This window comes from Coregonus lavaretus (genome assembly GCF_964263955.1).
Source record: "Coregonus lavaretus genome assembly, contig: HAP1_SCAFFOLD_2054, whole genome shotgun sequence".
NCBI lineage: Eukaryota > Metazoa > Chordata > Actinopteri > Salmoniformes > Salmonidae > Coregonus > Coregonus lavaretus.
Window position 1 is genome coordinate 60,001 of NW_028165305.1, and position 15,000 is coordinate 75,000.

At 51.7% G+C, this 15,000-nt stretch overlaps 1 protein-coding gene and 1 long non-coding RNA gene across 3 annotated transcripts in view; both read right to left on the bottom strand.

Moving 5' to 3' along the window:
• llgl1 (LLGL scribble cell polarity complex component 1) overlaps positions 1 to 15,000 on the bottom strand; it is a gene marked incomplete at its 5' end in the record, with an annotated part of 70,435 nt that overhangs the window by 46,439 nt on the left and 8,996 nt on the right. The window contains 5 exons of the mRNA XM_084191137.1: positions 2,832 to 2,936; positions 6,197 to 6,371; positions 6,520 to 6,587; positions 14,385 to 14,602; positions 14,916 to 15,000. The exon at positions 14,916 to 15,000 is cut by the window's right edge and continues 70 nt beyond it. Coding sequence (XP_084047263.1) covers positions 2,832 to 2,936; positions 6,197 to 6,371; positions 6,520 to 6,587; positions 14,385 to 14,602; positions 14,916 to 15,000 — 651 coding nt within the window. The remainder of the gene's footprint in view (positions 1 to 2,831; positions 2,937 to 6,196; positions 6,372 to 6,519; positions 6,588 to 14,384; positions 14,603 to 14,915) is intronic.
• Positions 64 to 530, bottom strand: LOC311116004. 2 transcript variants are annotated; one of them, XR_014611336.1, is made up of 3 exons: positions 465 to 530; positions 176 to 234; positions 64 to 116 (listed from the first exon to the last, which is right to left on the bottom strand). It is a non-coding gene; the product is annotated as an uncharacterized lncRNA (long non-coding RNA). The 2 variants fall into 2 exon arrangements; XR_014611337.1 differs by lacking the exon at positions 465 to 530 and adding an exon at positions 290 to 357.

A 15,000-nucleotide genomic window follows, 5' to 3' on the forward strand; every position in this document is an offset into this window, starting at 1 on the left:
ACCTGTCCAGCGGTCCCAGCCACCACCAGTCTATCTCTCTGTGTGTGTGTGTTCTGTACCTGTCCAGCGGTCCCAGCCACCACCAGTCTATCTCTCTGTGTGTGTGTGTTCTGTACCTGTCCAGCGGTCCCAGCCACCACCAGTCTATCTCTCTGTGTGTGTGTGTGTTCTGTACCTGTCCAGCGGTCCCAGCCACCACCAGTCTATCTCTCTCTGTGTGTGTGTGTTCTGTACCTGTCCAGCGGTCCCAGCCACCACCAGTCTATCTCTCTGTGTGTGTGTTCTGTACCTGTCCAGCGGTCCCAGCCACCACCAGCCTATCTCTCTGTGTGTGTGTGTTCTGTACCTGTCCAGCGGTCCCAGCCACCACCAGTCTATCTCTCTGTGTGTGTGTGTGTTCTGTACCTGTCCAGCGGTCCCAGCCACCACCAGTCTATCTCTCTGTGTGTGTGTGTGTTCTGTACCTGTCCAGCGGTCCCAGCCACCACCAGTCTATCTCTCTGTGTGTGTGTGTTCTGTACCTGTCCAGCGGTCCCAGCCACCACCAGTCTATCTCTCTCTGTGTGTGTGTGTTCTGTACCTGTCCAGCGGTCCCAGCCACCACCAGTCTATCTCTCTGTGTGTGTGTTCTGTACCTGTCCAGCGGTCCCAGCCACCACCAGTCTATCTCTCTGTGTGTGTGTGTTCTGTACCTGTCCAGCGGTCCCAGCCACCACCAGTCTATCTCTCTGTGTGTGTGTGTGTTCTGTACCTGTCCAGCGGTCCCAGCCACCACCAGTCTATCTCTCTGTGTGTGTGTTCTGTACCTGTCCAGCGGTCCCAGCCACCACCAGTCTATCTCTCTGTGTGTGTGTTCTGTACCTGTCCAGCGGTCCCAGCCACCACCAGTCTATCTCTCTCTGTGTGTGTGTGTGTTCTGTACCTGTCCAGCGGTCCCAGCCACCACCAGTCTATCTCTCTCTGTGTGTGTGTGTTCTGTACCTGTCCAGCGGTCCCAGCCACCACCAGTCTATCTCTCTGTGTGTGTGTGTTCTGTACCTGTCCAGCGGTCCCAGCCACCACCAGTCTATCTCTCTGTGTGTGTGTGTTCTGTACCTGTCCAGCGGTCCCAGCCACCACCAGTCTATCTCTCTCTGTGTGTGTGTGTTCTGTACCTGTCCAGCGGTCCCAGCCACCACCAGTCTATCTCTCTGTGTGTGTGTGTGTTCTGTACCTGTCCAGCGGTCCCAGCCACCACCAGTCTATCTCTCTCTGTGTGTGTGTGTGTTCTGTACCTGTCCAGCGGTCCCAGCCACCACCAGTCTATCTCTCTGTGTGTGTGTGTTCTGTACCTGTCCAGCGGTCCCAGCCACCACCAGTCTATCTCTCTCTGTGTGTGTGTTCTGTACCTGTCCAGCGGTCCCAGCCACCACCAGTCTATCTCTCTCTGTGTGTGTGTGTGTTCTGTACCTGTCCAGCGGTCCCAGCCACCACCAGTCTATCTCTCTGTGTGTGTGTGTTCTGTACCTGTCCAGCGGTCCCAGCCACCACCAGTCTATCTCTCTGTGTGTGTGTGTTCTGTACCTGTCCAGCGGTCCCAGCCACCACCAGTCTATCTCTCTGTGTGTGTGTGTTCTGTACCTGTCCAGCGGTCCCAGCCACCACCAGTCTATCTCTCTGTGTGTGTGTGTGTTCTGTACCTGTCCAGCGGTCCCAGCCACCACCAGTCTATCTCTCTGTGTGTGTGTGTTCTGTACCTGTCCAGCGGTCCCAGCCACCACCAGTCTATCTCTCTGTGTGTGTGTGTGTTCTGTACCTGTCCAGCGGTCCCAGCCACCACCAGTCTATCTCTCTGTGTGTGTGTTCTGTACCTGTCCAGCGGTCCCAGCCACCACCAGTCTATCTCTCTCTGTGTGTGTGTTCTGTACCTGTCCAGCGGTCCCAGCCACCACCAGTCTATCTCTCTGTGTGTGTGTTCTGTACCTGTCCAGCGGTCCCAGCCACCACCAGTCTATCTCTCTGTGTGTGTGTGTGTTCTGTACCTGTCCAGCGGTCCCAGCCACCACCAGCCTATCTCTCTGTGTGTGTGTGTGTGTTCTGTACCTGTCCAGCGGTCCCAGCCACCACCAGTCTATCTCTCTGTGTGTGTGTGTGTTCTGTACCTGTCCAGCGGTCCCAGCCACCACCAGCCTATCTCTCTGTGTGTGTGTGTGTTCTGTACCTGTCCAGCGGTCCCAGCCACCACCAGCCTATCTCTCTGTGTGTGTGTGTGTGTTCTGTACCTGTCCAGCGGTCCCAGCCACCACCAGCCTATCTCTCTGTGTGTGTGTGTGTTCTGTACCTGTCCAGCGGTCCCAGCCACCACCAGCCTATCTCTCTGTGTGTGTGTGTTCTGTACCTGTCCAGCGGTCCCAGCCACCACCAGCCTATCTCTCTGTGTGTGTGTTCTGTACCTGTCCAGCGGTCCCAGCCACCACCAGCCTATCTCTCTGTGTGTGTGTTCTGTACCTGTCCAGCGGTCCCAGCCACCACCAGTCTATCTCTCTGTGTGTCTCTGTGTTCTGTACCTGTCCAGCGGTCCCAGCCACCACCAGCCTATCTCTCTGTGTGTGTGTGTTCTGTACCTGTCCAGCGGTCCCAGCCACCACCAGCCTATCTCTCTGTGTGTGTGTTCTGTACCTGTCCAGCGGTCCCAGCCACCACCAGCCTATCTCTCTGTGTGTGTGTTCTGTACCTGTCCAGCGGTCCCAGCCACCACCAGTCTATCTCTCTGTGTGTCTCTGTGTTCTGTACCTGTCCAGCGGTCCCAGCCACCACCAGTCTATCTCTCTGTGTGTGTGTGTGTTCTGTACCTGTCCAGCGGTCCCAGCCACCACCAGTCTGCAGCTGTGTTTACAGAGACTGATCTTCTGGATCCCCAGACGAGGATCATCACTATACGGATCAAAACAACCCACCTGGAACACACACCATCATCATCATCACCATCATCATCATCATCATCATTACTACAGACACCAGCAACCCAGCAGGAGTCTCTATAATACATTCAATTACTAAAACGTTATTTATCCCAGAGGGGGAATCAGGCCAACATGTTATTTATCCCTGAGGGGGAATCAGGCCAACACGTTATTTATCCCAGAGGGGGAATCAGGCCAACATGTTATTTATCCCAGAGGGGGAATCAGGCCAACACGTTATTTATCCCAGAGGGGGAATCAGGCCAACACGTTATTTATCCCAGAGGGGGAATCAGGCCAACATGTTATTTATCCCAGAGGGGGAATCAGGCCAACACGTTATTTATCCCAGAGGGGGAATCAGGCCAACATGTTATTTATCCCAGAGGGGGAATCAGGCCAACATGTTATTTATCCCAGAGGGGGAATCAGGCCAACACGTTATTTATCCCAGAGGGGGAATCAGGCCAACACGTTATTTATCCCAGAGGGGGAATCAGGCCAACACGTTATTTATCCCAGAGGGGGAATCAGGCCAACACGTTATTTATCCCAGAGGGGGAATCAGGCCAACACGTTATTTATCCCAGAGGGGGAATCAGGCCAACACGTTATTTATCCCAGAGGGGGAATCAGGCCAACACGTTATTTATCCCAGAGGGGGAATCAGGCCAACACGTTATTTATCCCAGAGGGGGAATCAGGCCAACACGTTATTTATCCCAGAGGGGGAATCAGGCCAACACGTTATTTATCCCAGAGGGGGAATCAGGCCAACACGTTATTTATCCCAGAGGGGGAATCAGGCCAACATGTTATTTATCCCAGAGGGGGAATCAGGCCAACACGTTATTTATCCCAGAGGGGGAATCAGGCCAACATGTTATTTATCCCAGAGGGGGAATCAGGCCAACATGTTATTTATCCCAGAGGGGGAATCAGGCCAACACGTTATTTATCCCAGAGGGGGAATCAGGCCAACATGTTATTTATCCCAGAGGGGGAATCAGGCCAACACGTTATTTATCCCAGAGGGGGAATCAGGCCAACACGTTATTTATCCCAGAGGGGGAATCAGGCCAACACGTTATTTATCCCAGAGGGGGAATCAGGCCAACACGTTATTTATCCCAGAGGGGGAATCAGGCCAACACGTTATTTATCCCAGAGGGGGAATCAGGCCAACACGTTATTTATCCCAGAGGGGGAATCAGGTCAACACGTTATTTATCCCAGAGGGGGAATCAGGCCAACACGTTATTTATCCCAGAGGGGGAATCAGGCCAACACGTTATTTATCCCAGAGGGGGAATCAGGCCAACACGTTATTTATCCCAGAGGGGGAATCAGGCCAACACGTTATTTATCCCAGAGGGGGAATCAGGCCAACACGTTATTTATCCCAGAGGGGGAATCAGGCCAACACGTTATTTATCCCAGAGGGGGAATCAGGCCAACACGTTATTTATCCCAGAAGGGGAATCAGGCCAACATGTCTTCATTGTTTTCTAACAACCAAATTCAATCAAATGTATTTTAGAATTCCCTATTTTCATCAGCAGTTTTCACAAAGTACTTTACAGATCACCAACCTAAAACCCCAAAGAACAAGTAATGCAGTAGTAGTAGTAGTAGTAGTAGTATAGTAGTAGTAGTAGTAGTAGTAGTAGTAGTAGTAGTAGTATAGTAGTAGTGGTAGTAGTAGTAGTAGTAGTAGTAGTAGTATAGTAGTAGTAGTAGTAGTATAGTAGTAGTAGTATAGTAGTAGTAGTAGTAGTATAGTAGTATAGTAGTAGTAGTATTGTTGTAGTAGTAGTATTGTAGTAGGAGTGTAAGTTGAGGAGAGACTGACATGCATGTTACTGACACTTTCCCTCCATGTATAATATAATATAATAATAATATGCCATTTAGCAGACGCTTTTATCCAAAGCGACTTACAGTCATGTGTGCATCAATTTTTACGTATGGGTGGTCCCGGGGATCGAACCCACTACCCTGGCGTTACAAGCGCCGTGCTCTACCAATCGAGCTACAGAGGATCGTAGTACGATACGTGCTGCTTTGTTCATGGACCAACTGTAATTTACCCATGTCCTTCTTTGCCGCACATAACCACACAGCTGGGCAGTAGTCCAGGTGCGACAAAACTAGGGCCTGTAGGACCTGTCTGGTCGACTGAGATGTCAAGAAGGCAGAGCAACGCCCTATCACGGACAGACCTCTTCCCATTTTAGCAACCATTGAGTCTATATGTTTTGACCATGACAGCTTGCTATCTAGGGTTACACCCAGCAGTTTAGTCTCCTCAACTTGCTCAATAGCAACATTATTCAATAATAGATCTAAATGAGGTTTAGCGTTGAAGGAATGATTTGTCCCAAAAATGATGCTTTTAGTTTGAGATATTTTGCACCAGCCTATTTTAGTTACCCATTCTAAAACTGCCTGGAGCTCTATGTTAAGGGTGTCAGTTATTTATTTTGCTGTTGCAGTCGACGTGTATGCTGTTGAGTCGTCAGCGTACAGACACACAGGCTTTATTCAAGGTCAGGGGAAGGTCATTAGTAATAACAGAAAACAAAAGTTTGCTAAGCACCTGTAACAGGCTGATTGGTCGGCCGTTTGAACCATTAAAAGGTGTTCTGATATTCTTGGGTAGTGGATTTGACCTTTGCCCCCCTCCATATCTGAGGTCACACACCATCTTCTAGGCTTACATTTTTAACTTTAGGACAGAGGTCAGGGGTGTGTTTGTGTTTATTATGGATCCCCATTAGTTCCTGCCAAGGCAGCAGCTACTCTTCCTGGGGTTTATTATGGATCCCCATTAGTTCCTGCCAAGGCAGCAGCTACTCTTCCTGGGGTTTATTATGGATCCCCATTAGTTCCTGCCAAGGCAGCAGCTACTCTTCCTGGGGTTTATTATGGATCCCCATTAGTTCCTGCCAAGGCAGCGGCTACTCTTCCTGGGGTTTATTATGGATCCCCATTAGTTCCTGCCAAGGCAGCGGCTACTCTTCCTGGGGTTTATTATGGATCCCCATTAGTTCCTGCCAAGGCAGCAGCTACTCTTCCTGGGGTTTATTATGGATCCCCATTAGTTCCTGCCAGGAACCCCAGGAAGAGTAGCTGCTGGTGTGTGTGTGTGTGAGTGTGTGTGTGTGTCTGCATGTGTGTGTGTGTCTGTGTGTGTGTGTGTGTCTGTGTGTGTGTGTGTGTCTGCATGTGTCTGCATGTGTGTGTGTTCTGACCTTCCTGAAAGGAGGCCACTCCTCCTCCTGCAGTGCTTCGGGGTCGTTGACAGGGTCCAGGAGGTCGTCGTTAGGGTAACAGTCGGTATGGAAGACGTTAGCCGTGCTGAGCTTGTAGACAGGAGTCAGGGCCACACCAGACACATCCCAGAACCGCACGGTACCGTCCTCATGCCTGCACACACACACACACACACACACACACACACACACACACACACACACACACACACAAAGAACATGGTGGTGGCAGTAGGAAGACTACAAAGGACTGTGTGTGTGTGTGTGTGTGTGTGTGTGTGTGTGTGTGTGTGTGTGTTTACCCTGTCAGCAACAGCTCCTGTTGTTTGGGCGGGGGCGCTAGATTCTTCCCTCCACATATCGGCCAACTCTATACACACACACACACACACACAGAGTTGTAGGTTAGATGACAGATGCCCACATTGCAGCAGAGAGACTAAGAAGTGAATAAGGCCTCATTCATCCAGCTGTGAACGCATGTCCCTCTGATGACCTCTGACCCCTCTGTTCATCCCTCTAACCCCTCTGTTCATCCCTCTAACCCCTCTGTTCATCCCTCTGACCCCTCTGTTCATCCCTCTAACCACTCTGTTCATCCCTCTAACCCCTCTGTTCATCCCTCTGACCCCTCTGTTCATCCCTCTGACCCCTCTGTTCATCCCTCTGACCCCTCTGTTCATCCCTCTAACCCCTCTGATGACCTCTGACCCCTCTGTTCATCCCTCTAACCCCTCTGTTCATCCCTCTGACCCCTCTGTTCATCCCTCTAACCCCTCTGTTCATCCCTCTGACCCCTCTGTTCATCCCTCTAACCCCTCTGTTCATCCCTCTAACCCCTCTGTTCATCCCTCTGACCCCTCTGTTCATCCCTCTAACCCCTCTGTTCATCCCTCTGACCCCTCTGTTCATCCCTCTGACCCCTCTGTTCATCCCTCTGACCCCTCTGTTCATCCCTCTAACCCCTCTGTTCATCCCTCTGTTCATCCCTCTAACCCCTCTGTTCATCCCTCTAACCCCTCTGTTCATCCCTCTAACCCCTCTGTCCATCCCTCTAACCACTCTGTTCATCCCTCTAACCCCTCTGTTCATCCCTCTGACCCCTCTGTTCATCCCTCTAACCCCTCTGTTCATCCCTCTGTTCATCCCTCTGACCCCTCTGTTCATCCCTCTGACCCCTCTGTTCATCCCTCTAACCCCTCTGTTCATCCCTCTAACCCCTCTGTTCATCCCTCTAACCCCCTCTGTTCATCCCTCTAACCCCTCTGTTCATCCCTCTGACCCCTCTGTTCATCCCTCTGACCCCTCTGTTCATCCCTCTGACCCCTCTGTTCATCCCTCTAACCCCTCTGTTCATCCCTCTGACCCCTCTGTTCATCCCTCTGACCCCTCTGTTCATCCCTCTGACCCCTCTGTTCATCCCTCTGACCCCTCTGTTCATCCCTCTGACCCCTCTGTTCATCCCTCTAACCCCTCTGTTCATCCCTCTGACCCCTCTGTTCATCCCTCTGACCCCTCTGTTCATCCCTCTAACCCCTCTGTTCATCCCTCTAACCCCTCTGTTCATCCCTCTAACCCCTCTGTTCATCCCTCTAACCCCTCTGTTCATCCCTCTGACCCCTCTGTTCATCCCTCTGACCCCTCTGTTCATCCCTCTGACCCCTCTGTTCATCCCTCTGACCCCTCTGTTCATCCCTCTAACCCCTCTGTTCATCCCTCTAACCCCTCTGTTCATCCCTCTAACCCCTCTGTTCATCCCTCTGACCCCTCTGTTCATCCCTCTGACCCCTCTGTTCATCCCTCTAACCCCTCTGTTCATCCCTCTAACCCCTCTGTTCATCCCTCTGACCCCTCTGTTCATCCCTCTAACCCCTCTAACCCCTCTGTTCATCCCTCTAATCCCCTCTGTTCATCCCTCTAACCCCTCTGTTCATCCCTCTAACCCCTCTGTTCATCCCTCTAACCCCTCTGTTCATCCCTCTGACCCCTCTGTTCATCCCTCTAACCCCTCTGATGACCTCTAACCCCTCTGTTCATCCCTCTAACCCCTCTGACCCCTCTGTTCATCCCTCTAACCCCTCTGTTCATCCCTCTAACCCCTCTGTTCATCCCTCTGACCCCTCTGTTCATCCCTCTGACCCCTCTGTTCATCCCTCTGACCCCTCTGTTCATCCCTCTGACCCCTCTGTTCATCCCTCTGACCCCTCTGTTCATCCCTCTAACCCCTCTGATGACCTCTAACCCCTCTGTTCATCCCTCTGACCCCTCTGTTCATCCTTCTGACCCCTCTGTTCATCCCTCTGACCCCTCTGTTCATCCCTCTGACCCCTCTGTTCATCCCTCTAACCCCTCTGTTCATCCCTCTAACCCCCTCTGTTCATCCCTCTAACCCCTCTGTTCATCCCTCTGACCCCTCTGTCCATCCCTCTGACCCCTCTGTCCATCCCTCTGACCCCTCTGTTCATCCCTCTGTTCATCCCTCTGACCCCTCTGTTCATCCCTCTAACCCCTCTGTTCATCCCTCTAACCCCCTCTGTTCATCCCTCTAACCCCTCTGACCCCTCTGTTCATCCCTCTGACCCCTCTGTTCATCCCTCTAACCCCTCTGTTCATCCCTCTGTTCATCCCTCTGACCCCTCTGTTCATCCCTCTGACCCCTCTGTCCATCCCTCTGACCCCTCTGTTCATCCCTCTGACCCCTCTGTTCATCCCTCTGACCCCTCTGTTCATCCCTCTGACCCCTCTGTTCATCCCTCTGACCCCTCTGTTCATCCCTCTGACCCCTCTGTTCATCCCTCTAACCCCTCTGTTCATCCCTCTGACCCCTCTGTTCATCCCTCTAACCCCCTCTGTTCATCCCTCTAACCCCCTCTGTTCATCCCTCTAACCCCTCTGTCCATCCCTCTGACCCCTCTGTTCATCCCTCTGTTCATCCCTCTAACCCCTCTGTTCATCCCTCTAACCCCTCTGTTCATCCCTCTAACCCCTCTGTTCATCCCTCTAACCCCTCTGTTCATCCCTCTAACCCCTCTGTTCATCCCTCTAACCCCCTCTGTTCATCCCTCTAACCCCTCTGTTCATCCCTCTGACCCCTCTGTTCATCCCTCTGACCCCTCTGTTCATCCCTCTAACCCCTCTGTTCATCCCTCTGACCCCTCTGTTCATCCCTCTAACCCCTCTGTTCATCCCTCTGACCCCTCTGTTCATCCCTCTGACCCCTCTGTTCATCCCTCTAACCCCGCTGTTCATCCCTCTAACCCATCTGATGACCTCTAATCCCTCTGTTCATCCCTCTAACCCCTCTGATGACCTCTAACCCCTCTGTTCATCCCTCTGACCCCTCTGTTCATCCCTCTAACCCCTCTGTTCATCCCTCTGACCCCTCTGTCCATCCCTCTGACCCCTCTGTCCATCCCTCTGACCCCTCTGTTCATCCCTCTAACCCCTCTGTTCATCCCTCTGACCCCTCTGTTCATCCCTCTGACCCCTCTGTTCATCCCTCTAACCCCTCTGTTCATCCCTCTGACCCCTCTGTTCATCCCTCTGACCCCTCTGTCCATCCCTCTGACCCCTCTGTCCATCCCTCTGACCCCTCTGTTCATCCCTCTAACCCCTCTGTTCATCCCTCTGACCCCCTCTGTTCATCCCTCTGACCCCTCTGTTCATCCCTCTGACCCCTCTGTTCATCCCTCTAACCCCTCTGTTCATCCCTCTAACCCCTCTGTTCATCCCTCTGACCCCTCTGTTCATCCCTCTAACCCCTCTGTTCATCCCTCTAACCCCTCTAACCCCTCTGTTCATCCCTCTGACCCCTCTGTTCATCCCTCTAACCCCCTCTGTTCATCCCTCTAACCCCCTCTGTTCATCCCTCTAACCCCCTCTGTTCATCCCTCTAACCCCTCTGTTCATCCCTCTAACCCCTCTGTTCATCCCTCTGACCCCTCTGATGACCTCTAACCCCTCTGTTCATCCCTCTGACCCCTCTGTTCATCCCTCTGACCCCTCTGTTCATCCCTCTGACCCCTCTGTTCATCCCTCTAACCCCTCTGTTCATCCCTCTGACCCCCTCTGTTCATCCCTCTGACCCCCTCTGTTCATCCCTCTGACCCCTCTGTTCATCCCTCTGACCCCTCTGTTCATCCCTCTGACCCCTCTGTTCATCCCTCTGACCCCTCTGTTCATCCCTCTAACCCCTCTGATGACCTCTAACCCCTCTGTTCATCCCTCTAACCCCTCTGTTCATCCCTCTGACCCCTCTGTTCATCCCTCTAACCCCTCTAACCCCTCTGTTCATCCCTCTGACCCCTCTGTTCATCCCTCTGACCCCTCTGTTCATCCCTCTGACCCCTCTGTTCATCCCTCTAACCCCTCTGATGACCTCTAACCCCTCTGTTCATCCCTCTAACCCCTCTGTTCATCCCTCTAACCCCTCTGTTCATCCCTCTGACCCCTCTGTTCATCCCTCTAACCCCTCTAACCCCTCTGTTCATCCCTCTGACCCCTCTGTTCATCCCTCTAACCCCTCTGTTCATCCCTCTGACCCCCTCTGTTCATCCCTCTAACCCCTCTGTTCATCCCTCTGACCCCTCTGTTCATCCCTCTGACCCCTCTGTTCATCCCTCTAACCCCTCTGTTCATCCCTCTAACCCCTCTGTTCATCCCTCTGACCCCTCTGTTCATCCCTCTAACCCCTCTGTTCATCCCTCTAACCCCTCTGTTCATCCCTCTAACCCCTCTGTTCATCCCTCTGACCCCTCTGTCCATCCCTCTGACCCCTCTGATGACCTCTAACCCCTCTGTTCATCCCTCTGACCCCTCTGTTCATCCCTCTGACCCCTCTGTTCATCCCTCTGACCCCTCTGTTCATCCCTCTGACCCCTCTGTTCATCCCTCTGACCCCTCTGATGACCTCTAACCCCTCTGTTCATCCCTCTAACCCCTCTGTTCATCCCTCTAACCCCTCTGTTCATCCCTCTAACCCCTCTGTTCATCCCTCTGACCCCTCTGTTCATCCCTCTGACCCCTCTGTTCATCCCTCTGACCCCTCTGTTCATCCCTCTGACCCCTCTGTTCATCCCTCTGACCCCTCTGATGACCTCTAACCCCTCTGTTCATCCCTCTAACCCCTCTGTTCATCCCTCTAACCCCTCTGTTCATCCCTCTGACCCCTCTGTTCATCCCTCTGACCCCTCTGTTCATCCCTCTGACCCCTCTGTTCATCCCTCTGATGACCTCTAACCCCTCTGTTCATCCCTCTAACCCCTCTGTTCATCACTCTAACCCCTCTGTTCATCCCTCTAACCCCTCTGTTCATCCCTCTAACCCCTCTGTTCATCCCTCTGACCCCTCTGTTCATCCCTCTGACCCCTCTGTTCATCCCTCTAACCCCTCTGTTCATCCCTCTAACCCCTCTGTTCATCCCTCTAACCCCTCTGTTCATCCCTCTGACCCCTCTGTTCATCCCTCTGACCCCTCTGTTCATCCCTCTGACCCCTCTGTTCATCCCTCTGACCCCTCTGATGACCTCTAACCCCTCTGTTCATCCCTCTAACCCCTCTGTTCATCCCTCTATCCCCTCTGTTCATCCCTCTAACCCCTCTGTTCATCCCTCTAACCCTTCTGTTCATCCCTCTAACCCCTCTGTTCATCCCTCTAACCCCTCTGTTCATCCCTCTGACCCCTCTGTTCATCCCTCTGACCCCTCTGTTCATCCCTCTAACCCCTCTGTTCATCCCTCTAACCCCTCTGATCATCCCTCTGACCCCTCTGTTCATCCCTCTGACCCCTCTGTTCATCCCTCTGACCCCTCTGTTCATCCCTCTGACCCCTCTGTTCATCCCTCTGACCCCTCTGTTCATCCCTCTAACCCCTCTGTTCATCCCTCTATCCCCTCTGTTCCAGTGCCAACTCCAACCCTCCCTGGCCCTGCTGCAGGCTGGTATGATATACCAGAACACCAGCTGTGTGTGTGTGTTCTCTAAGCTCCATCGGATCAAACAGCTGCTTTTGGCTGCAAAGCCTTTAACTATGGACACCTGCTGCTAAGCTAACAACGCTAATACAGACTAACCTGCTGCTAAGCTAACAACGCTAACACAGAGTAACCTGCTGCTAAGCTAACAACGCTAACACAGAGTAACCTGCTGCTAAGCTAACAACGCTAATACAGAGTAACCTGCTGCTAAGCTAACAACGCTAACACAGAGTAACCTGCTGCTAAGCTAACAACGCTAATACAGAGTAACATGCTGCTAAGCTAACAACGCTAATACAGACTAACCTGCTGCTAAGCTAACAACGCTAATACAGAGTTAACCTAACCCTAACCCCCAACCTAACGTATGAATAACAAATAGAAAGGTTAACCTAACCCTAACCCCCACCCTAACGTATGAATAACAAAGAGAAGGTTAACCTAACCCTAACCCCCCACCCTAACGTATGAATAACAAAGAGAAGGTTAACCTAACCCTAACCCTAACCCCCCACCCTAACGTATGAATAACAAATAGAAAGGTTAACCTAACCCTAACCCCCACCCTAACGTATGAATAACAAAGAGAAGGTTAACCTAACCCTAACCCTAACCCCCACCCTAACGTATGAATAACAAAGAGAAAGTTAACCTAACCCTAACCCCCACCCTAACGTATGAATAACAAAGAGAAAGTTAACCTAACCCTAACCCCCCATCCTAACGTATGAATAACAAAGAGAAGGTTAACCTAACCCTAACCCCCACCCTAACGTATGAATAACAAAGAGAAGGTTAACCTAACCCTAACCCTAACCCCCCACCCTAACGTATGAATAACAAAGAGAAGGTTAACCTAACCCTAACCCTAACCCCCCACCCTAACGTATGAATAACAAAGAGAAGGTTAACCTAACCCTAACCCCCCACCCTAACGTATGAATAACAAAGAGAAGGTTAACCTAACCCTAACCCCCCACCCTAACGTATGAATAACAAAGAGAAGGTTAACCTAACCCTAACCCCCACCCTAACGTATGAATAACAAAGAGAAGGTTAACCTAACCCTAACCCTAACCCCCCACCCTAACGTATGAATAACAAAGAGAAGGTTAACCTAACCCTAACCCTAACCCCCCACCCTAACGTATGAATAACAAAGAGAAGGTTAACCTAACCCTAACCCCCACCCTAACGTATGAATAACAAAGAGAAGGTTAACCTAACCCTAACCCCCCACCCTAACGTATGAATAACAAAGAGAAGGTTAACCTAACCCTAACCCCCACCCTAACGTATGAATAACAAAGAGAAGGTTAACCTAACCCTAACCCCCACCCTAACGTATGAATAACAAAGAGAAGGTTAACCTAACCCTAACCCTAACCCCCCACCCTAACGTATGAATAACAAAGAGAAGGTTAACCTAACCCTAACCCCCACCCTAACGTATGAATAACAAAGAGAAGGTTAACCTAACCCTAACCCTAACCCCCCACCCTAACGTATGAATAACAAAGAGAAGGTTAACCTAACCCTAACCCTAACCCCCCACCCTAACGTATGAATAACAAAGAGAAGGTTAACCTAACCCTAACCCCCACCCTAACGTATGAATAACAAAGAGAAGGTTAACCTAACCCTAACCCCCCACCCTAACGTATGAATAACAAAGAGAAGGTTAACCTAACCCTAACCCCCACCCTAACGTATGAATAACAAAGAGAAGGTTAACCTAACCCTAACCCTAACCCCCCACCCTAACGTATGAATAACAAAGAGAAGGTTAACCTAACCCTAACCCCCACCCTAACGTATGAATAACAAAGAGAAGGTTAACCTAACCCTAACCCCCACCCTAACGTATGAATAACAAAGAGAAGGTTAACCTAACCCTAACCCCCACCCTAACGTATGAATAACAAAGAGAAGGTTAACCTAACCCTAACCCTAACCCCCCACCCTAACGTATGAATAACAAAGAGAAGGTTAACCTAACCCTAACCCCCACCCTAACGTATGAATAACAAAGAGAAGGTTAACCTAACCCTAACCCCCACCCTAACGTATGAATAACAAAGAGAAGGCTAACCTAACCCCAACCCTAATGTGTGTGTGACAGGACAGGGACAGGGACGTGTGTGTCCAGTGTCTCACCCCGTGTGCGTGTCTCACCCCGTGTGCGTGTCTCACTCTGTGTGCCTGTTGCGTGACCTGGCTCTTGCCGGCGGCGGCCAGGCGGTCCCAGAGCTTGGCGGGGACGTTGTCCAGGTGACAGGATGTGGTGATGGCGGAGGAGTGGAGCGGGGCCAGGTAGGGAGGAGGGACAGAGGGCCACCCGGTGGTCAGGAGGTCTATCACAACCAGCTCTTCCTCCAGTAGAACCACCAGGGCTGTAGGGTCGTCATAGTCTAGAGAGGGAATACACATGTTTAATACAGGTAGCCTAGCGGTGAGGGGCGGTGGACCAATCCCAGAGCAGACTAGGGGCGGTGGACCAATCCCAGAGCAGACTAGGGGCGGTGGACCAATCCCAGAGCAGACTAGGGGCGGTGGACCAATCCCAGAGCAGACTAGGGGCGGTGGACCAATCCCAGAGCAGACTAGGGGCGGTGGACCAATCCCAGATTAGACTAGGGGCGGTAGACCAATCCCAGAGCCCTTGAGCAAGGCACTTAACCCTAATTGTGCCTGTAAGTGGCTCTGGATAAGTGTGTCTCTCACCGTGCTCCAGGTCAGCGGTGTGGACAGTGAAGAAGTCTATCACTCTGGATGTGAAGTCTAGTGTGACGTGTTGTTTGTCCTGTTG